General features: G+C 40.6%; 1 protein-coding gene across 2 annotated transcripts in view; it reads right to left on the bottom strand.

The window, feature by feature from the left end:
* xpo4 (exportin 4) overlaps positions 1-23,643 on the bottom strand; it is a 52,619-nt gene that overhangs the window by 14,838 nt on the left and 14,138 nt on the right. For both annotated transcript variants that reach the window (XM_061792481.1, XM_061792480.1), the window contains exons 7-9: positions 15,369-15,481; positions 4,432-4,589; positions 73-247 (exon numbers count right to left, since the gene is read on the bottom strand). In XM_061792481.1, the coding sequence (XP_061648465.1) occupies positions 73-247; positions 4,432-4,589; positions 15,369-15,481 (446 nt within the window). The remainder of the gene's footprint in view (positions 1-72; positions 248-4,431; positions 4,590-15,368; positions 15,482-23,643) is intronic.

Raw genomic sequence — 23,643 nt, forward strand, 5'->3', positions numbered from 1 at the left:
ATTATTCCACAGAATAACAGTACCATAATGATGTCTAAACTACTAATGTTTGAAAAGGCAGCAGTTACTCACCACCTCCTCTAGGGCGGCGCTGCGTCCAAAGGAGCAGGTGAGCAGCGTTAGGCAGTTGATGAAGGAGGTGAAGAGCTCGCTGGGCAGCGCCGTCAACACACTCCTGGGGAACATGGTGATCAGGTTGAAGATGATGTTGGAGATGCCCACTGCCTCAGAATCCTCAATCTCGATGCTGGGGGGGGAAGCATTTTTAACCTGAAAACAATCATTTCTATTTCCATTGTTTCCTATGATTTAAAAAAATGTCAATTTAAATATACATTACTCAACTTTTTTTTTTCAATTAACTCTTAAAAGTAAAATTTAATAACATTTATTTTTGTTTTTTTACATCTTCAATTTAAGAACTAAATTGAAAAAAGGTTTTAAAGGTTACTAATGAAGCCTAAATTAAATTAAAAAAAAATACTATTAGGAGTTAAATTTACTTATATTTTTTATATGAATATAAAATAAAGAAAAACTATTTAGTGCCAAATTAAAGACAAAAAAGTAAAACATTTAAAAAAATACTAAGAAATAAACAGCTAAGTTACAAACAACTAAGAAATGTTACTAATATGGGCTAAATTAAATAGAAACATTTAGAAAGAGCCCGAAACTAAAATACAAAAATGTCACTATTAAATGCTAAATGAAAAAAAAATTACAACAAAAAATACAAGAACTGTTATTATTAAGAGCTTAATTTTTCTACATTTCCAAAACAAAAAGTAAAATTTTACTATCAAGTTAAAAAAATAATACAAACAAGTAAAAACATTTTACTATCAAGAGCTAGATTAATTACAAATAATAAAAAACAAAACATGGAAACATTTTTAAAAAATACATAAAAACAAAGAACGCTAATTTAAACGACCACCGTGTGTGTATCCCAGTTGGTTTGGCCCACTAAAACATGGTATTAAAAGAAAAGACAATTTTCTGGTGCAATGACATCTAAAAAGGCGTAGCCTAAAGAGCTGGGTGTAAAAAGTTTGATATATTTGCACTATTGGTCCTGAATTTTCTGGATTATTTTTACACTTGTGACGTTTCTGTCGTGGATAACCTATATTACACTACTTATACGGCCGTTACAACTGTTACCACTTGTCAAAAGTCCTGTTTTTAGCCACCTGCTGGTACACAACGCTAAGCTGTGTCCTCGTCACCTTGACTAAAAGGCACATGGAAATGTTCCAGGTCTCGTTAAAATGGCTGATTAAAACTATAAATAAACAGTGAGTCAACACAATGCCCCCTTTCAAGTGTTGCCACGGTGTGTGTGTGGGGGGGGTAGACTGCGTGAAAGTGGGACCACTGCATTGCAACGCACAGCTGTGGAAAATCGCTGCGGGTGGCGTCTTCCTCAAACTTGATTCCGAGGAGCAATTTTCGTGGACGTATGTGTCTCAACTGGCAAGCTGACCCTGGTTCACCCTTAGCCTGCACAGTGGAGGTCACCCCTTTATAAATTTAAACATTTTAAAAAATGGGGAAAAAGCAAAAAAAAATACTTCGAGGCACTAAATGTTATTAAAAATAAAAAAGTGTAAGAATACAAAAAAAAAAGAAAACGCTGTTTTAAAAGCTAAATTAAATTACAAATTTAAAAATACATTCAAGAAAAATATTCTTACATAATGAACAGCAGCTGTGTGAAACATCAAAGGTTGTATGAACACCATAAAACTAAATGTGACTTTTTCTCCATTTGGACTTTCCTGCTCTACTAAAAAGTGACATTCCCGGTCACACACGGTGTGGAAAGTAAAAGGCCAAAGTATGAGCAGAAGTGCTTCAATCAGCATGGATCAGCCGTCCAGCTCTGAAATGCGTGGTTTTGCGATGAGGCAATTGGGGTAAAAAAACAAAAACAAAAAAAAACAAAAAAAAAAAGCTCCAAGAATAGGTGATTACAGATCGAGTGGAAGAGAGTTGGGAATGTGGAGTGAGACCTCCACTCGTTCGCTGAATGTCACCAATTTACACAACTGAATGTCACCTCTTCAAATTCAGATTGCAACCTTCCAAGCTGCATGAACACACCTGAAGACAGACTTCAAAATGTCAAAAACAAAAAATACAGCTTTAAAGTCGCAACACAACACCTAGGTATGATTTTATGAGGCATTTTGCTTCATGCTTTGAATGGGGAAAACTGCATTTTCAGTTTTTTTTGTTTTTTTTTTATAAATCAAAACGATGCGAGAATGTTTTATTGTGATATATATATATATTTTTTTTTATCTATGCCAGATAAAAATCCAAAAAGAAAAGGTAAAAGGCATGACACGCCGTCCACAATTTCCATAAACTATTTGAAATGTGGACTTGTCGGACCACAGAACACTTTTCCACTTTGCATCAGTCCATCTTAGATGAGCTTGGGCCCAGAGAAGCCATTGAGGAACATTGTCCTTAAACTGTCCGACTATTTTCTCACGCACTTGTTCACAAAGAGGTGAACCTCGCCCCATCTTTGCTTGTGAATGACTGAGCAATTCAGAGAAGCTCCTTTCATACCCAATCATGGCACCCACCTGTGGGATGTTCCAAACAGGTGTTTGATGAGCATTCCTCAACTTTCTCAGTCTTTTTTCCCACCTGTCGCAGCTTTTTTGGAATGTGTTGCAGCCATAAAATTCTAAGTTAAAACAAAGTTTAGCAGTTTGAACATTAAATATCTTGTCTTTGTAGTGTATTCAATTAAATATAGGTTGAACATGATTTGCAAATCATTGTATTCTCTTTTTATTTAACACAACGTCCCAACGTCATTGGAATTGAGGATGTATATTTAAGAGTTAATCGAGTTAATGTTGAAACTGCATAATGTTACAGTGGCTTACAATGATATTAAATGACTTTTGAGGAATAAAGCCACTGCCTAGTGTATGATTTTTAGTATTTTCTGTGGCACTTCGTGTCATTTCGTCATTGATCGGATTGGCGAATTATGACAAAGCCGATCAGCATAAAATGCTAATTATCGGCTGATACTGATCAGGCCGATAAAATCGGTGTAAAGTCTAGTTAGGACTTCTCAGAGTTGTTAGAAACACACATACACATTATTATCCAACAAAATTTATCATTTCAGTCGTGAGGCATGTTCCTGTTTTGAATGGGGAAATTGGCATTTTCAGTGGTTTTCAATGGGGCTTTTATCTTATTTTGTCATCATTTTTTAAGTTAATGGTTAACTTCGATTTTGCACTACATAAGAATGAGAAAAAACCTTGCTGCATGCTTTGAATGTAGGAATGCAGCAATTGATAGTTTTGGAACCAAGTGTTCTACTGATTATCCCATCGATTAATCAAGTAACCAGATGAAAATTGATTTTGCCTTATTAAAGATTACAACATGTAGCATGTAAGGTGCCGGACGGTATTATTTTTGTCCACTTGGGGTCGCCATTCTCACGTTCTACTGTAGTATCTGTAACTGAGTATGGCTTTAAAAGTGGGGCCCGGCCTGGTGAGCGACGTGGGGGTCAGCGGATGAGAGTGGTGTCGTCATTAGCAGTTCGTGTATGAATGTGCTTGGTGTGCGTTTGTTTTATCGTTTGTTGAATAAAGTGATTGAAAGTGCACCGGCGGCTGTGTCTATCCTTAACCTATTGCGGAAGCATTACAATAAGTTCTAACGAGCAATAGTTAAATTATTGTATCTTATATTCTTATTCTGTTTATATTTCACAAGTCTTGAGATTTATTGGGATAATCTAGGACCTCTGGTATCAAATTTCATGCCATATTTTGTGCAAAGGTGTGTTGGGATGACAAACTCCCCGAATCCTTTCATAACAAATTAGCTAACGTGGATATGTTATCCTGTGTATGTGATTGTAGACATGCTTTTCTGGTACACATTGCATATTATCTTCCTTGTTGAGTGTGAATTGATCCAAAATTTGGGAAATTCTCAGTCTTTTACGGACTCTTTCCTCCTCGCTCGCCGCCATCGTGCCAACTTATTTCTACGCGGCATGGTGCGTGCGTCTGCATTACCATCAGTCTGTGTGGAAAAATCCAAGCGAAGCTACTTGGCAGAGGATTTGCTATTCGATAATTGGTAATTGCTGCAATCCTATTTGAAAGCCAGCTATATTACTGAACTTGATTAGTGTGGACTTGATTATCCAACAACTGTGGCACGTGCTTTTCATTTCAGTAGCAAGGCACGTTGCTGCAAGCAGAAAATCTGCGATAACGCTAAGAATGTTTTTTTCTGCCAAAGCATCATTACCATTGTAACATTTTGTTTTTATTGGCTTTTTTTTGTGCGTGACGTCCCTCCATTACGTGTCTGCCTTCAAAAGTTGAGCAGTTTGACTTCAGTTTTTATCATGCCGTGTCTACTGACCCGTTGATCATGCTGAGCAGGCCCTCTATCACGTGGGCCAGGTAGGAGATCTGGGCACTCTCGTCCGGGAAGATGGGCCCGTGCATGGACGCCAGCTGGGCCAGACACTGTAGAGAGTCCTGGGCCATGTCCGAGTCCTCGCGGATCTTCCTGTGAACCTGGACAAAAAACACCAGGGACCCTAATCACGTTTTATATTGGTCTAAAACACATTTTTACATAATATTATCAAACAATGACACTGACAGGCTTATCATTTCAATAGCCAGAAACACTTGCAGACACCAGCAAAAGGTATGAAACGTTGGTGCATGCTTTGACTGCAACCCTTAATCCTTTAGTATTGAATTAGTTTGTGGGGGGGGGGAAAAAAAGCTGTACATGAGACATTTTCTTTTTACATACATACCATTATCCATTGCGAATAGTGACACTAGGGCTGCACGATTATGACAAAAATGATAATCACGATTATTTTATTATTATTTATTATTGCTCATGTTTGGGCAAGCATCTATTATTTTGCTTGCACTACTTTTCAACAAACAATATGGAAACACTTTTGAGTGCAAAATGAATACAAATAAATGATAGATAATAAATCAAAATGTACCCAAGAATTTCTAATTTTCCAAGGGCTAACTGAATAAATATGCTATTACAGAGACAAATCACAAAGTGCAACTCAATAGAAGCAAATACAGTTGATACATAAAAGGCGGGAAGAACGGCTCAATTGTTCTGCTTGATCATAGGTCAGTCGTGGTCGCAAATTACAATGAAGTCGACAGTTGTGATTTCCCCCTCTATTTTCACTGCGGTCAGGCCAGCCTCCTGTCGAAGTCTAGCCAGCCGCTACGACGACTGTTAAATTTACGAGTCATGGTAACGCGTTGCCAAAGTGTTGCATGGGCTGACTTCAAAATGAAAGCCTCACATATGAATACATTGGACATCAATGCCATTTCTGGCTATAATTTTGAAGTTGACCCCACAGCGTGTTGCCGGCATGCTACTGTAATGCATAGTATGAACAATCGTTGTGGTGGCTGGCTTGAATTTGACCTTTCAAATACAGCCTGGCCTGACCGCTTTCATTATTCATACAGGTTATTAAATGCGAGTTTGGAGAAATAATTGTGAGAGAGGATCACGTTTCTTGTCCAGTGTTTTGCTGTTTTTTCAGATGAGTGAACAGATAAATCGTGTTATCTTGCAGGGCAGGCAACTCTGCTGCACTCTTCACAAATGGCTTCTTGTTTAACATCACTTGCCTTGAATAAAAACATGTCCAGAAAACCGATGTGTTCAAGGCACTAGCTCCTCACTATGATGCTTTTCTCCTCCAAAATTCACTGGACTAGTTGCTTATTATTATTCGACCAAAAGTGACTGAGGCTCCCGGCTGCAGGGTGTGCTGGGCGCCGCTTGCTTGTTGTTTAGCCAGCTTAAGGCCTCCCGTGCACTGCACGATGCGGTCGAACCCAACTGAAACCGGACCGTCACATGAAAATAGGAGTTGCCGACGCGACCTCACACATGGACGAATAGCGAGCCTGTATAGGCGTTTGATGCTGTTTAGACAATATATTGGACTTTATCACATTTCTTAAACCTTAAAAAGATGGAATAATAGTAAAGGAAGAGGTGGGTTGCTAAAGATAGTGGACGTGGGCAGGAATAAAAGCGTGTGTGTGGACATTTTAAAGGAGTCTCGCTGACTCCATTCTTTTGAACATACCCAGCGAGATACCGTAATTTCTAGTATAATGTATGTATAATACGCACCCGCAAAGTTGACCTCAAAATTCTGGAAAACCCTTCTACCCATGTATAATCCATTTTTACAATGCATCATTTTGCTTCTACCCATATGAACAAAACAAAGTTCACAAATCTTTTTAAAGAATTATTCTGAAGTGAAGCACTTTATTTACACAGGCAATAATTTCTTTGTTATTTACTTGCTCTTATTTTCAAATTCACAGCCCTACTTTTATTTAGTAAATGAGAGAAAACACAATTGTGCTCATATGTTTGATTACCCAGCGGGAATTTGTAAGATGGGTACAATTCTTTAAATAAAACATGAAGGGGCAGGCGAAAACATTAAATTTTATTTTAATGGGTTTCAAATTAAACGGTCAAGAATTTCAGAAAAGCATTATCATTAAACAAAAGATAACCATAAAGAAATAAATGGTGGTTGTTGTTCAGTCATCAGTCATATTTAAAAAAAACAATATTTCACAAATTCTGCCAGGGTATGTAAACTTATGAGCACAACTGTACATATATGCACTCATACATACCCCTGACATATTGGAATGAAAGTGTAGAGTACACCTTTTTCATAACCACTAGGTGGTGATAACCTCTTGGTGGCGGTGGCATATTGGAATGAATAACATATTGGAATATAACAATAGTTGATGCTTTTTATACCCCAATAATTTGGCTTGGTGTGGCCTTTCTGTGTTTCGCTTGCGTAAAAACATGGAAGTGTATTTTTTGGCAAGAGTGAAACCTGATGTGCATTTTGATTGGCTGTAACTTGCAACTGTGCACGCCGGTGATTAAAATTTTGAATCGTCGAAAAAGCAGTGGCCGTCTGATTAGACACTCGTGAAAACAGTTGCCAAATCACGCACACTGCGCAACAGTTACATTCAGTCCGGTTCGGTCCCTTCGCTCGGTATGTGGCAGCCTTTAATTAAGCCTTAACCAGGTGTTTGCCCCTGGTGGCTGGCTGACTAGGTTGAGAAAGTGCTTAATATGCAGCAGTGCCCTCATTTTAAATGTAAAAATCATCACAATTAGGTTAATTTAATCGTGGCAGCAAAATTGTGGTCACGATTAGAATTCGATTAATTGTGCAGCCCTAAGCGACATACAACATCAGTAGTGACACATTTTCCACATCAGTGACGAGGCAGCCAGTTTGCTACATACTTTGAATGAGGAAAACTCAGTTTTCAATGGGACTTTTTAGTTTCTAGGAACAAACGTGTATTTTTTTTCATGTCACTTTGCGATTTTTGGCTAATTTGAGGAACTTATTTTCAACACTAAAAGGCGCAAAATATTTACAATATTTTTCTACTGTACGAAAAAAAGTGCTTCAAATTAACGGACAAATTGCTTTAACGGATTATCCCTGCCCCCTTTTAGTCCGTTAATATGACGTTCAAGTGGTTATATAGATGCCACGTTAACTCTGTGTGCTGAGCTGGAAATAAATAAAATAAAACAGAAATACACGACTGCAAGTTATAGCAAAATAAATAAATAAATCGTCCGAAAGCCAGGTCACTCATATTTCAAGGCACCACTGTATTGTTATTGCGCAGCTCTAACACAGAGTGAGAACTTCAGAGATGATGGACACATACACACGCTCTCTGTTTTTACATGCGGCACATGCTTATTTCAGTAGCGAGGCACATTGCTGCATGCCTTGAATAGGGAATATTCTCTTATGTTTTGATGCCAGGAGCAAACGTGTAATTTTTTTGTGTGTCACTTTGGCACTTAAGGCAAATTTAGGAAACACATTTTTAACAATAAAAGGTGTGCAAAGTTGCTGCAAGTTTTGAATGGGGAAAATTGCATTTTCAATGGTTTTCAATGGCACCTTTTTGTTGTTAGGAAGATTTGTGTCATTTTGTGTCGCTTTGCCATAGTAGGCCGATGACAGATAACAATTCTAACATGTTTTAAAAATGAATCGGGTAAATTCCACCTCTATTAATTAAACACAGCCAGGATAGATTAAAAAGAAAAAGACGTGAATGGCAAAAAAATCAGGGTTAATTTAATATACGTCAAAAAGTGAGTGAGTTTTCAGTCCAAGCGCATGCTCAAGCACGAGTGTGAAACGTCCTGCCTCACCCTCTGATGACTTTAAGCGAATAACCCCGCTCTCTCTCTCTCACAGACAAAAACACAGTCAGTGAGATCTTTTAAAGCCCACAGACAGCCTCAATCAAACCCAGAGTGGAAAAACATCTCGATGTGATCTCGGTCATGGCCACCTCAGCAACACGTGTTTCCACTGACGCTACGACGCGCACATCTGGCCCTCCTCTACCTCCGTGGCCTTTATGTCCATTCTGCCGGCACATGGCCCCGACTTCCCGTGTCCCCTTTATGGCTAAGATGCAAACGCGCTGTAGCAGCTGTAGTGCTCCAGTCCTGCTGCTGCTGCGCCCACGATGTGAAGTCATCGGCTGTAGGGAGGCGGGATGGCGGGAGGGAGGGAACAAAGCAGCTGCACTAGCGAATAATATGTACCATGCCGGTCATGTCTGACTATTGTTAGTGTGTGTGTATGTGTGTGTGTGCGCGCGTTTGTGTGTAAGATACTGCCACAATGGAACTTAACGACGGTGCACACTAATTAATCAATGAAGGCCAAAGCCCCGGTAGGCCTGTTTGTGCCGTTGTCAAGGTAACTAATTCCATGTTAATGCTGCGTTCGAGGACGGTAGGAAATCCCCCCCTAGATCCTGATGTGATGATTTATTTACTGCACAGGGCATGACTCAAATAATGGTTTAACATGATTAACGGTCATAGAAGGAAAAGTGCGAAAATCGAACGTAGCAATCCACATCTTCACTCAGTGCTCAAACAGACAAATAGAAGCAAACAACAAAAACAAAGCATAGAATGCCCGAAATTGGTCAATTTGAAACAAAATGGCAGACTTCCTGTGCATTTTCGGGATTGGCTTTTTTGTGGGTCTACTCATGATAGACAAGCCTACCAAATCTCAAGTTGCAAAGTGAAATTGGCTTTGGGGCTGAATTTCAAAAAGATTCCAAACCAATTTTGGAGTTCATGGGTGGTTAATACAAACAACATTTGATACCACAAATGAAGAAGGCGGATTTTACGACATGGATAACAAAAGGGAGGCTGGTAGTAAAGGAGGAGAGAGTGGAGATGAGGATGCTATTTATAGGAGACGAATCGTGGTTGGTGTGTGTGTTCCCTCTGAGGCTCATCTTTCCCATCGTTTGTCTCGCATCAACACTTTGCTCGCCGCCTATTGTCTTTCCATCACAACACATGCTGACTGGCACTCGTTTGACCTTGGGAGATGTGTGTGTACATGACAGAAGGGCTTTCAATGTACTGTAGGTTTGCATTAGGGAAAAGGCATGATTAATTAATTATAGATAGAATCAGTCAACAGCCCCCGAAGCCAGTTTCACTTAGCAATATGAAATTTGGTAGGAACGTTTACCATGAGCAGACTCATAAAAACCTACAAAAAAGTCTCAAGAAGCCATGCCTGAAAAGAGACTTCTGCCATTTTGGTCCGAATTACGCTGATTTCCAGTGGTCCTTCAAAGACCAACTAATCCTAGATTTTCTATCCGATGACTGCCAAATTCAACCGAGGTATACTAGACAGATGTTGAATTGTGAAACACTTTGTTTTTGTCATTGTGTGTGGGCAAAGCATGACAGCGACACGACTGATGACTTTTGTTGACTCGTAGCTATAAAATTGTTTGGTGGCACACTAGTGATTCTTTTCAAAATTCAACCCCCAAAGCCAGTTTCACTTAGCCAAATGAAATTTAGTAGTATTTAGTCGACCCACGAAAAAGTCTGAAGAAGCCATGCTCGAAAAGACAGAGGAAGTCTGCCATTGAGGTATGAAGTGGACATTTTAGGATTGTTTGGCCAATTCCTGGTGTTTCTTCCTACCAAATTTGACATGTTCTCAGACGTGACAATCTGAGAATAAAGATTTGATGCTGTAATCAATTGTTGACTGTGCACACAAACAACACCTTGGAGAAATCCATCCATCCATTCTCTGGCTAAGAGTGTAACTAAACCTCAAGAGACACAAACATTGCCGAAGGGATGTGCATAGAAAAGTCACATGGTCTTCAATACGCCAAAAAGGGGCTCCATTCAGCCCTAAAATGCATTCTGGGAAATTACACTGCATCCTCGAGTGCGTTGCTCTTGCTCATTGACCCTCTCTAAAAACCTTGAAGGTTTGTGTGATTTTCTGTTAACATATATATATATATATATATATATATATATATATATATACACACACACACACACACACACACACCACTTATCCTGGTTATGGTAATAATAGCAAAAAATACAATTAAAAAAACAAACAATATTTAGCAAATATAAATAATTTTGGTGCGGCACGGTGGCCGACTGGTTAGAGCGTCAGCCTCACAGTTCTGAGGACCAGGGTTCAATCCCCGGCCCCGCCTGTGTGGAGTTTGCATGTTCTCCCTGTGCCTGCGTGGGTTTTCTCCGGGCACTCCGGTTTCCTCCCACATCCCAAAAACATGCATTCATTGGAGACTCTAAATTGCCCGTAGGTATGAATGTGAGTGCGGATGGTTGTTTGTATATATGTGCCCTGCGATTGGCTGGCAACCAGTTCAGGGTGTACCCCGCCTCCTGCCCGATGACAGCTGGGATAGGCTCCAGCACGCCCGCGACCCGAGTGAGGAGAAGCGGCTCAGAAAATGGATGGATGGAAATAATTTTGGTAATCCTATTTGACCTAAAATAGGATTTAATTTCATGTCAGACTGTCAGGGGGGGAAATGACTGCGTATCTGCTGTTCGTGCCTTGGGCTCTTAGGAGCCCTGTGGTGTGATGCATGCATGGAGCTACACGTTTGTAGTAAGCTAAAAAAAGAATAGAACAATGTCGCGATAAAACGTTAAATGCGTTTTTCACAGAGTAGGAAGAATATATGCCTGTGAGTATTGTTATATTATCTGTCTGTATGTGTTACTATGGAGTTCGTGTATAAATATTCCTTATTTGAAGGTAAATCCCCCCGTGATCTAATGCTAATTCTAGCGAGGCCGTCAATTAGTAATTTCCATTGACTGTTGAGCATTAAGGTAGCGATTTCTAAAACCATCATGTGTGTCTTGCATTTAAATGTACAATTTGTGTAATTATTTTTGTTGCGTTTATTTTACAGTAAACTACACCTGGGGTGTCAAACAATTTAAAGCACGCACAGGGAGGGCAGAGACTATGTGTGTGTGTGAGAGAGAGAGAGAGAGAGAGAGAGAGAGAGAGAGCGAGAGAGAGAGCGAGAGAGAGACGCATGCACACACAAACACACAAAGTCTCTTTCAGTCACTTACATTATACCGGTACTAAAAATACCCTGAAAAGTAAAATGAAGCTGTTACTGTTCCATTTGGGAAGATCTTTGTACCTTTGGATTATTTTGTTACTTTGTAACATTTAAAATGTCAGAAAATGAATAAACTAGGGAATACTCGCCCATCCCTAGTTGGCATTTGTCACTGTGTATTGTCAACTATTTACAACAATGCAACAATATTAAACGACAAGACACTATGGGCAGGGTGAAAACTGAGCGCCACAGCAAAGTAGAGACTATGGAGTAGGCTAATATCTTTTTTTGTCGTATCTAGTGGTTAATCCTCAAATGTTATGACAATGCAGCAAATTAATCCAAGGGAAGACTGAGGGCGACGAGAAAACGGAGCACTGCAGCAAAGTGGAGTCTGTGGAGCTAGTGTTAGGGTGGGTCAGCGTGGCTGTTAACAGAGTACCCTAATCTTCGCTCCCATCTCTAATCCTGCCACTACATCAGGGCTCCAGTGGGATGTCTCTGTCAAAACACGCGCACACACGCACGCACACACACACAAATACACACACCTGCTGCCTGTGCGAGAGACAGCAGCAGAGTCCATTAAATTAAAGAAACACACAACATGGAGACGCCATACAAGCTAACGTTGACATACTCCCCTGACTAAACACGCACACATGCACGCAAGCACACACGCGCACACACACACAGTGGGACAGCTGATGGCATCTACAACAACAAACATTTGAGCTACTAGAAATACCAGAGCAGCAGATGAGGCCAAAACCTGACACACGCTGGACCAAGTTAGCAATGTTAGCATTCTGGACCTTCAGGGTTTTGGATTGATTAGCAGCATAGCTTGTTATTTCGCTTATTTTCGGGTCCACTCTAGCAAGGTTCTTTATGGTTGCGACCTTACAAAAATACACGCCTGGCCAGTAATACAAGCCTGCCAGCATGGAGACCATACATCTAGTAAAGGCACCACATCCAAGGAAGCAGACCGAAAACAGTGAGCAATGATGCAAGACCCAGGAAGCAAATGAGAGTTGTCTGCCATCAATGAGTGAAGAGAAACTGGATAACAGCCAAATTCCACCCGCAGCCCGCTCAGGCAGCAAAATACAGTCCCTGACAGACCCTTTTTGTAACACGACACATTGTTAAACCCAGGTAATGTTTCCCATTGAATACAATTAATCCTTTCTCACCCCCAAATTAAGTTATGCATACCTTTATTATTAGTGTGTACTTACAAATAAACATAGTGCAATATAGAAAGAGGTGAAATCAGACTAAGAAATAAAACACTAAATAAACATAACAGTTTATTGCTCATTAACTTTTTCTTCCATAATAACATGATTCTGATTCAGGTGTTTTTTTTCTTTTGTCCGTTTCTTTTCTCATTCATTGGTTGATTTTGGCACTACAAACCGATTTTCTGTACATAAAAAAAAAAATGAACGTGAGAAGTCACATTGTCATTTAAAAGATTAATTTGCTCTCTTGGCCAATATGCTGCACATTTCTTTTGATTATTTTTAGGAATTTTTTGATTGCCTTGCCCATCCTATTACCAGCAAGCGCTTTCATTTTTTTTTTGTCAGTCTAATGAAGAGCGAAAAACAACAACAAAGATATAGTGCCTACCAATGTTGCATTGCATGATGCACAATCAATGACGGTTGCACAACGCAAGCAGCAGCACAGCACAGATCTTTGACAAGTGCTACCTAACACTATCTTTTGCAGTTTCCCTTTTCTTAGGAGCCATTCAGACAGTTTAGCCCTTTGTTTACTTTTTAAGAAAAAGTTCTGCGCGACGATATCGCACCTACTTCAGTCTTCATTCATAAACATCGCAGCTTCTGGTCGCCTCAGTGATTGGCTGAATGTGCATAGGCAAAACTTCCACCTAGCGAATGCATGGAAAGCTATTTTGACAAGATTACACTGACATTAATTGTTTGTTGTCTTAAGGCGGCACGGTGGACGACTGGTTAGAGCGTCTGCCTCACAGTTCTGAGGACCAGGGGTTAAATTCCTGGCCCCGCCTGTGTGGAGTTTGCATGTTCTCCCCGTGCCTGCGTGGGTTTTCTCCGGGCACTCCGGTTTCCTCCCACATCCCAAAAACATGCATGGTAGGTTCATTGAAGACTCTAAAATGGATGGATGGATGGATGTCTTAATTAAAGGGACGCTACAAGTCAATAAATAACATACATACTGTAAATAGTATTTTTTTGGACGAAAATAAAATGAGTTCATTTACGACGTCAGTCACAAACGGTATTTGTGTGATTTGTTTTTGGTGATTTGGGTGGTACAGAGGCGGGACTTCCGCCTACAAGTAGAACAGAGTTCCGCCTTATACCGGGTAGCTAGTTTTCAGCTTACAGCAATGCATTATGCATGGAGTCAATGATGGTCACGCAGTGCGATTGGAAGCACAAGATCCTTCCATTGGAAGTACAAGAGCCTTCTGTTTGTCCATACCAAGACCGTTTGCAAACTGAGAATAATGCGTAACTAGAGGCTTTTTTTTTTACCTGAATTGTTCGTACATTGGATCATTCGTAGCCCGAGGTTGCACTGTAGTTGGATCTGAATAAGGCCACCTAATCTGTCAGATCAATCTAATTTTACATGATTGACAATAATGATGGAAAACAGCACTGCTAAATAATAGAACCACTCTCTTTCCATTTCTACTGCAACCCATTTATGCAGCAAATTAGTTGTGCCTGAATCAGTCCACCCAACTTGGTTACACTGCTAAATAATAGAAACACAAATTTTTTGGCCACAGCCTGTTTTGGTGGACTGCTTAGGTCTAAATCAGTCCATCTAAAATGGATGCGATGAACATCAAATACATATATCATCACATAAATGACAATGTTGAAATAATACAAACACATGCTTTCAATTTCTACCGCAACTCATTTAGGCAGCAAATTATTTGTGTCTGAATCAGTCCACTCAACCTGGTTAAGATCTTCAAATCAATCAAATTTCACGATTGACAATAAAGTTGAAAAACAACAAGGCTAAGTAATAAAACCACACTCTTTCAATTTCTACCACAAAGCTGTTTAGACAGCGACCTAGTTGGGTCTGACTCAGTCCACCTAACCTGGTTCCTATGAACATAAGATTATTCAAATTTCCCATAATTGACAATAATGATTCAAAACGACCCATCCAAACAGAATCTCACTCTTAATTTATAGTGCAGCTGGGCAGCAAACACGCTGGGTTTGAAATAATGTGCCCTCTGATGACAGTACCACAACAACGGCTAAAATACTACTAATAATACTAAATTTCAACAGCAGCCTGTTTTGTGGGAAAACAGTCTGGTCTGAATTAACGCAACGTCCGATGATAGTTTAAAAAACAAAAGACTCAATAGCTAAATACAGTAACAGATAACTTCAAGCATGGGGAACCTCACTCTTTTGATTTCAACCGCAGCCCGTTTAGGCGGCAAACCAGTTGGGTTGGAAAAAAATCTGCCCCAAATGATAGTAATAAAAGAAACAAGTGCTAAGTACCATTTTCTAGCATGGGGGAACATCACTCGTGGATTTCTACCGCAACCAGTTAAGGCAGAAAACAACTATAAGATGACAGACACCAACAGATAGCACGAAATTCCACACGTCAGCCAAACGTTTAGAGACACCTTGTCACTTGCGTGAGGAAGTGTGTGTAGACTAAACTTTTGACTTTGGCTGCAGAAGAGATGATACTTAAGAGGAGGAAGAGGAGGAGCATACTCACCGTGAAGAAGAGGTCCATGACTCTGGTGTCCAGCAGCGCCTCCCTCCATGTCTCGGTGGGCTTGAGCATGACGTTCTGCGCCGCCTCGAACATGGCAATGTAGTGGCGCCCCAGTGACCCTCTGCAAGTTAAGGCCAACAGCAGCATAGAGTCGTGTGAACTTTTCCTCTTTAAACTTGATCCAACTCCTCCTCTGCCTCCTCGGGAGACAAGCCCGGTGCAAATGTGCGCAAAGGGTCAGCCTCCAGACTCCTTCAATACTGGGACACGCCTCACCTTGCTCCTCAGCCAATCAAGTTGCACCCCGTTTGCTTCTTAACACCCTATCATGTCTACTCTTTTTTTCCTCTCTTTCTTTTACCACAAGCTGGAGCTTCTTAAATCTACTAAACAATGTAAACAGGGAACCTCATTCAAAACATTCACTCCCACAAAGTAGAACCCAGGAATATTTTTGGGGGGCCCACCATGTGTAAATTCAGCAACTTTGAGCATAAAAAGCCAAAAGAATAAACCTTTAAATGTTGTACATATAAAAATCTACTGACAAATATGTTTTTAAACATGTTTTAATTTAATAAATAAATATTTAATTAAAATGTATAACAGTTGGACAATGTAATACGGATCTATAAGTGGATGGAAGTTTGACCATAAATAAAATAAGCCAAAATAGAAACATTTTGATTTACATTAATACGAAAAATAAAAAAATAAATATACTTTTACTAATATAGTTTGAATATTTAAATTATATTTGTTATAATAAAATATATACAAGTTAGAAAAATTAACTGGAATATATGAGTGCATGAAGGTTTAGGCATAACTAAAACAAAATTTTAAAACGAACATTTTTATAACATTTTATTAATATTTTGAAATATATATTTTAGATATTAAAAGGTATAAAAGTCGAATTAAAATGGACACAGGATTGAGCATAAACAGCACGAGTGAAAATAACGCTTTTGTAAATATTTCTAATAACAAAAAATAAATAAATATTTTGATTAATATATTCGTGTATAAATGTTTTATATGCAAATGTATAAATGTTGGCGAACTTAACACAAACATATACTGAAAGTGAATGGAAAATGTACCATAAATTGTGTATACATGTTGAATACAAAACATACACAATATGTAACATTGTGACAACCCTTAAAATAATGAATTTTAAATAAAAAAAATCTTATAAAAAATATATTTCTACAATACAACTATAAACATATTAAGCGGAGATGGAGGTTGGAAGCGGCGATGTTAGCCACAGTTGCTCTGAATAAAAATAAAGTGTCAATCTCCTGTCAATCAAAGTGTCAGTGGTGCTCCCAACCCAGTTTGTCACTGCTCGTCTGAATTGAGATTCCGCGTGCATCACTTGACAAACTAGCAAGCGGAGGAATGCGCAATCAAAGCCGAGTAGCGGGCAGCAGAAGGCGGCCGGGTCGCTCGCGCATTCCTGCCACTGCCGCCCACGCCCCGCACCGCACGCCGCAATGCACTTTGGGCCTACAACTTGGCACCTGTCAAACGCAGAGGGCGGGGTAAAAATAGCCACGATGGAGGCGGAAGACCTCGCCATGAACTTTGGCTAGGCGGGATGGAATGAGGGTGATGGAAAGAAGCTTTGTCCAGGAGAAGAATGTTATTTGTTTCAGTCCAATCCCCTAAGAGGGACACCACAGTGGCAACAGGGGTCTGACAAGGCCTCAGATCAAATAGATAAAAAAAAAAAGAAATCGCAAAGTAGGTGAACTCAGGCTTCAAAATGGTCAAGAACTGCGACATTCTTCCAGCTTCCAGACACTGTGGGCGTGTCGCTAAATGCTCTCAGAATGCTGCTGGTAACAGTCGGCATATTACATGGTTTTGCCTTTGACGATGTTTTGTATAAACAGCACCAACACAGAATGGGGTGGCAAAGTTAACCAGGCAATTTTCCAGCCTTGAGATGAAGAAACAGAACCGTAACAAAGCAGGGCTCGAGACTGTGACCAAAATGGTTGCATATGCGACACTTGTTTAACTCTGTGCGTGCAAATATTTCATGTGGTCGCACTTTCGCGAGTGCATGTTTTAATGCTTCCTTAACACAGTCTCAGTGTACATGGTGGTTGAAAGTCACCATCTTTTTCACTTACAAATGCCGGGTTGCTGTGCTGCTTTGTGAAAATGCACACGGTTAAGGTGATAATCTGCCTTGGCTGTGTTCTGTGTAGACAGTACAGGTAAAAGAAAGTCTGAGTTGTTTTGGGCTTTTGTTCAACATTTAAATTGCTTTTGAGAACATTCTCTACTGTTTCTATTGCACCTTTTCCACAAAAAACTCTTCATGCTTCTGATTGGCTAAAAGGGCCTTATGCCACGTGTTGCTTTGACAATGACATACACTTGACAGACTACAATTTTGTCTTCATGTGGAAACAAATGTTTGGGGGAAATTCCAGAGTTGGGGGGATCAGTGGAAACAAACTTTTTTTAAAATTGTTATTATTAACTAGCCCACATATGTGTAGAAATAAGCCAAAACACATTACTTTTGTGTGTGTGTGAAAGGTGAAGCATCACTTGAAATTACATTTCCAGACCTCTCTTCTTAACAAAGGAGACACAAAACGCGTGTGTGCGTGTGTGTATGTATGTATATATGTGTGTGTGTCACGCACATGTTTGCCGGATGACGAATATGAGCAAGGGGAGTGACGAGGACGTGGCGGCGCTTTGCTGGCTTTTTAAAAGACATCACCTGCTGCTGTTTCAAGCCCACAGGCGCGGGCGCGCGCACACACACACACACACATGCGCGCACACACGCACGCGCTTGACTCCACGTCAACAAGAGGTTCGTCTGTCCGTTAGTCCGCAAGCACCATAAACATGTTACAAGCTCCTTCACACATAAACACAACTGCTACATTAACTGGACAGTGACATTCCAACTCAAGACACACACAAGCCAACTCATTATTTCAAAGCATTATGCTTATTTCTATTGTTCAAGGTGACAGCTACGAATACATGACGAACAAGAGGAGCGTTCGCATTAATTATATCACACGTACATTGCGTGAAGGGTGCGTGGCCTTTTTTGGTAAGACTTTTTTTTTGAGTGGGTTATTTCTAGATGTTTCGAGGTGTGTTTATTTCTGTTGTGGGGGTTATCATTAATATTGTGTCTGTAAAGAGGAGAGATCCAATGAATAAAAAAGTCCAAGTTTTCTTTCCTGACAGGTTTCCACCCCGGGAGTCACGTAACGACAGTGACTGAGAGCGTCCCAAACAAACAAGCGCTAACATTTAGCAAAGCGCTAACGGCCGTAAGACACTCTATATGTGTTGAATATGAAAAGAAGCGCAACGGCAAGCAGCTGGAATTCTTCATACGAGAGCTCTCATTGTGTCTTCATTGCCTCTGCAAATAGACAACAGATTATCTGGCTAATCTCTATGCGGCCTTGCTGTGTGCATGTGTGTTTGTGTGTGGCTAACGGATTAGCGAGCTTCTTCTGTATCCTCTATTCATTACGCTAGATCCCGGCGGCCGCCTCGCCGTCGCGCAGCGCTATGCTAAGGCGCGTGCTGGGGTTTAATGGATGCATCCCGCTCTAAATCCCGCCATGTGGAATAACAATCGCGCACCAGTCTCCTGTTGTCGTCGGCTCCCCTGGACCTTTGTCTCCAACCTCACAGCTGTCAACGGGGGGGACGACAATGTCTTGACGGGAGTGCTAGAATGACCGTTTTAACAGCCCTAAGAAAATTCAGATGTGAATTAAGAAAATGTACTTTTTTGTGACTGTGGATTATTTTTTGTTCTTCTTCCTTCACAATAAGGAGCAGTTTGGCAAGGGAACAATTCTTCAAAAAAGCAATTATTTTGCTAATTTCAGTTGAAGTTTACTTAAAAAGTAAACATAAAACAACGATAAAAATTACATATTTAAGAGAACCACATAGCTTTGCCTTAAAGTCAGTGAAGCTTAATGCAAACAATGCAAAATTCCATAGAGGGAGTAATATATTCTTTATCCTCTATGTATGTCTGTTTTGTACTGGGCGGCACGGTGATCAACTGGTTAGCATATCTGCCTCACAGTTCTGAAAACCGGGGTTCAAATCCCAGCCCCGCCTGTGTGGAGTACTCCAGTTTCTTTCCACATCCCCAAAAAATGCGTGGTAGGTTGATTGAAGACTCTAAATTGCCCATAGGTGTGAATGTGAGTGCGTATGGTTGTTTGTTTGTATGTGCCCTGCGATTGGCTGCGATTCAGGGTGGACCCCGCCTCTCACCCGAAGATAGCTGGGATAGGCTCCAGCACGCCCACGACCCTTGTGAGGATAAGTGGCACAGAAAATGGATAGAATGGATGGATGCATTGTACTGCCCCCAGGTGGCCATGGCACACACACACCATAAGGAGCAGTACAATGTACACCGAACTGAAGCAAAAAATGTGGCACAAACTGTCTATTATTATTATTATTTACATTCTGTCTAGTTTTGTCATTACTGTATGTTTGTGTAAAGAACAATATTATAGACTGCTATTTTCATATTAAACACATGATATAATTTTTTGGGGTGGGGGCCTAGAACGGATAAATAGTATTTCCATTTATGTCAAAGGGAAAGATAATTTGAGATAGTGTTTTGAGGTATGAGCATGGTCACGGATTGATTTTAATTATATTGTATCTCTTATCTCAAGGCACCACTGTATTTCAATTCAAATGTAAGCTCTGTTCAACCTAGTGGGCGGCGTGGCGCTGAGGGTACGCCCTCCAACCGGAGGGTGAATGTGGTTGGATGTTTGGTGGTGATCAGAGGAGCCGTAGGCACAGAATGGCAGCCACGCTTCCATCAGACTGCCCCAGGGCAGCTGTGGCTACACAAGTAGCTTACCACCACCAGGGTGTGACTGAGGAGTGAATGAATAATGCATGAAAAGCACGATATAAGTGCATTATTATTATTATTTAGTTAAAAGCTCAACTCCTCTCTTTGTTTGGACTAAAGCAGCAACTCAACACCCGGGAGGCTTCATTACCTGGTAAGTCGGCGGATCCAAAGTGGGAGCGTGACGCTTTAATACCCAACAAGCACGCATTCCCGTCTTCTGCAAAACAGATGGAGGGTTGACAGATCGCAAATATGCGGGCCGCGTGGCGGAGGGACGGGGAGGTGACCCCCTGACTGCCACCCTCCCAGGGGCTATGAGTCAAGCCCGGTGGCGAGTGACGCGGTAAGGCGCAGACACGTGGTGTGACACGCAACTGCGCCCCCCCCCCCCCCGCCTGAACAAAAAGGAGCCCGCTTTGTTGAACATGCCACCCACCCCCCTCGCTTGCCCTGGTGTGGAGGGTTTTGTGGTGTTTTGAAGGGCAGCGGCTGTCAGCAATTACAACGGAGACAAAGGACCCCCCCCCCCCCCCCCCCGACAATAACAGACACACAGGTGGCAACGTTCATGAGGGTCTTGAGCTCTTTAACTAAGGAAGATGTTCACTTACAACAACAGCACTTAAAGGTCAATTATGGTTTCCAGTAGGGCCCAACCGATGGAGTTTTTGAGGCCGATGCCATTTCAGATATTAGGCAGAATAAAATGATAACTGATTAATCGGCTGATTAATTAAAAAATATACAATGAATAATTTGGTCCCTTAAAGCATATGACAATAAAGATTCGAATTACAGACAGAACATTTGACTGTTTTACAATACCTTTACCTCTTATAACTAAACAACTTTACAACTCGAGCAGTCATTCTCAAAAGTGTTGCACGCATACCACCAGGCTCCATCGGGTTGTACGCAAAGGAATAATTTAATTACATACTGTACACTGACAAGTACAAATGTGAAAAATGAAAACTATAAAAAAAAATATTAAATGCATGTACAACAAAACAGAATGGAAATGTCAAAACGATAGCAAGAAAATTAAGGCAGATAAAAATAAAATTGACTTTTTACTTTGTAAGTGCTTCTGGATCGGCGCAGGTAAGCTAACATTTGAAAACCTTTGGACACGCCAGTAGCAGGCTGTCCACAGAGGCAAGAGATTTGATTGCTGAATGAAAAAATGAAGAGTTTGAAGAAACTTGTAGCATAGCTTCCGCATGCTAAGAAAAGTGTGGTGGTGACAAAGGCACAATAACTGAAGAGGACAAGAGCGAGCCAAGCGCATGTGCTAACAGTGGCTACTGCAGGAACGCCAGTGATGCCCTCCCTAGAAGCAGCAGCAAACGGCACAAGGCTGTAAGAAAATATGTCAACTACATAAAATGTAGTTTTAGTTGGATCGGAACAGAGGAAGAACTCCTTCCGCAGTGTGTGGTATGTGGCCAAGTGTTGAGTAATGAATGCATGAAACGACTGCATCTCAAACGCCATCTCTGAACGAAACACACAACATTTAAGGACAAGCAGGCCGATTTGTTTTTGAGAAAATGTGATTAACTTAAACAGTCAAAGTCCACTATTGAATGCTGTGGAACAAGCGTATTCAAAGCACAGGAAGCTTCGTACCGTGGTAGCCGGCTGATCGGCAGAGCTGGTAACCACCACGATGTCGGGGAGCAACTTTGTTTACCTTTCGCCAAAGAGTTAACTCGGATCATGTGAAAGCCGCCAACGAGTTGAACAGTGTGCCATTTTCAAAGGAGAATAAAAGACATGGCTAATGATGTTAAAAAGACATTGGGGAAATTAAGAAGAGTCGATATTTTGCGCTACAGCTTGACGAGACTACAGATTTGGCCAATTTGTCTTACATGCAATATGAATATGGTGGTGTGGCTCAAGAGGATTTTATGTTTTGCCAGTCACTTGACAAGAACTACAACAGAGCACATATTTCAGGTATTGAACACATTTATCGAAGACAACGGACTGGATTGGAAAAACTGTGTGGGGGTGTGTGCTATGACAGTTCGCAATAGTGGAATAGCAGCATCCAACAGGTGGCACCCAATACTGTATGCATTGGATTCACTGCAGTATCCATCGTGAGGTGCTGGGGGGGGTGAAGAAAATGCCTGATGAGCTGACATCCGTGCTGGATTGTGCAGTAAAGACTGAACTTCATGAAGACCAGACCTATGACTGCGCGCTTATTTTGTGTGCTCTGCGAAGAGATGGGCAGTGAGGAGGTCCAACTCTTGCTTCATACTGAAGGTGGGTTTCAAGAAGAAAGGTGCTTACAAGCCTTTTCGAATTACACAAAGAGCTCCAGATGTTCTTGCAGGACACAGATTTCCCCTTGTCAGAGATTTTTGAGGATACTGTGTGGCTCAGTCAGCTTGCATACCCGTCTGACATGTTTTCACGTTTAAATGAACTCAATTTGGGACTGCAGGGACTCTCCAATGTTTTTGGTGTGCGGGACAAAACCAATGCACTGCTGAAAAAGTTGTGTGAAACCAAAGTCAAGACGGGTCTCGGCTTTCCCTGCTTTGGAGAGTTTTCTGTCTGACAACAACCTCTCTCTTTATCAGAAAATCCTTAAGGAGACTGTTTGGCCATCAGTACGTGACCTCAAGCTGAACTGCATTTGGGTTCTGCAGAAGGACAACGATCGAAAACACACCAGCAAGTTAACTTCTGAATGGCTTTAAAAAAAAAAAGAAAAAAAAAAAAAAAAAAAAAAAAAAAAAAGAAGGTTTTGGAGTGGCCAAGTCAAAGTATGGACTTGATTTCGATTGAAATGCTGTGGCAGGACCTTACAAAGCCATTTATGTTCAAAAACCCACCAATTACTGAATTAAAACAATTCCACAAGGAAGAGTGGGCCAAAATATCTCCACAGAGATGTGAAAGACTCATTGCCAGTTATCGAAAATGCTTGATTTAAGTTGTTGCTGCTGAGGATGGCACAACCAGTTATTAGGTTTAGGGGCTATTACTTTTTCACACAGGACCAGGTAATTTAAGTTTTTTTCCCCCTTAAAAGATAAAATCACCATTTAAAAACTGCATTTTGTTTACTTGGATTATTTTTGTCTTATTTTTTTTTTATTTGTTTGATGATCATAAACATAGTGGGTAAACTATGAAAAACAAAATTTGAGAAAGAGGCCAATAGTTTTTCACAGCACTGTACATTGCACACAAATTAAAGTTAAGTGGCATGGTCTATTTAATGACTGTGTGGATTATTTCTAGTTCTGCTATATCTATGGTGAGAGCAGCTGTCATATTACATTGTATGCAAAAATGTCACAATGTGTGACACGAAGTACCGTATTTTCACGACCATAAGAC

This window comes from Phyllopteryx taeniolatus, chromosome 12, assembly GCF_024500385.1.
Source record: "Phyllopteryx taeniolatus isolate TA_2022b chromosome 12, UOR_Ptae_1.2, whole genome shotgun sequence".
NCBI classification, from domain to species: domain Eukaryota; kingdom Metazoa; phylum Chordata; class Actinopteri; order Syngnathiformes; family Syngnathidae; genus Phyllopteryx; species Phyllopteryx taeniolatus.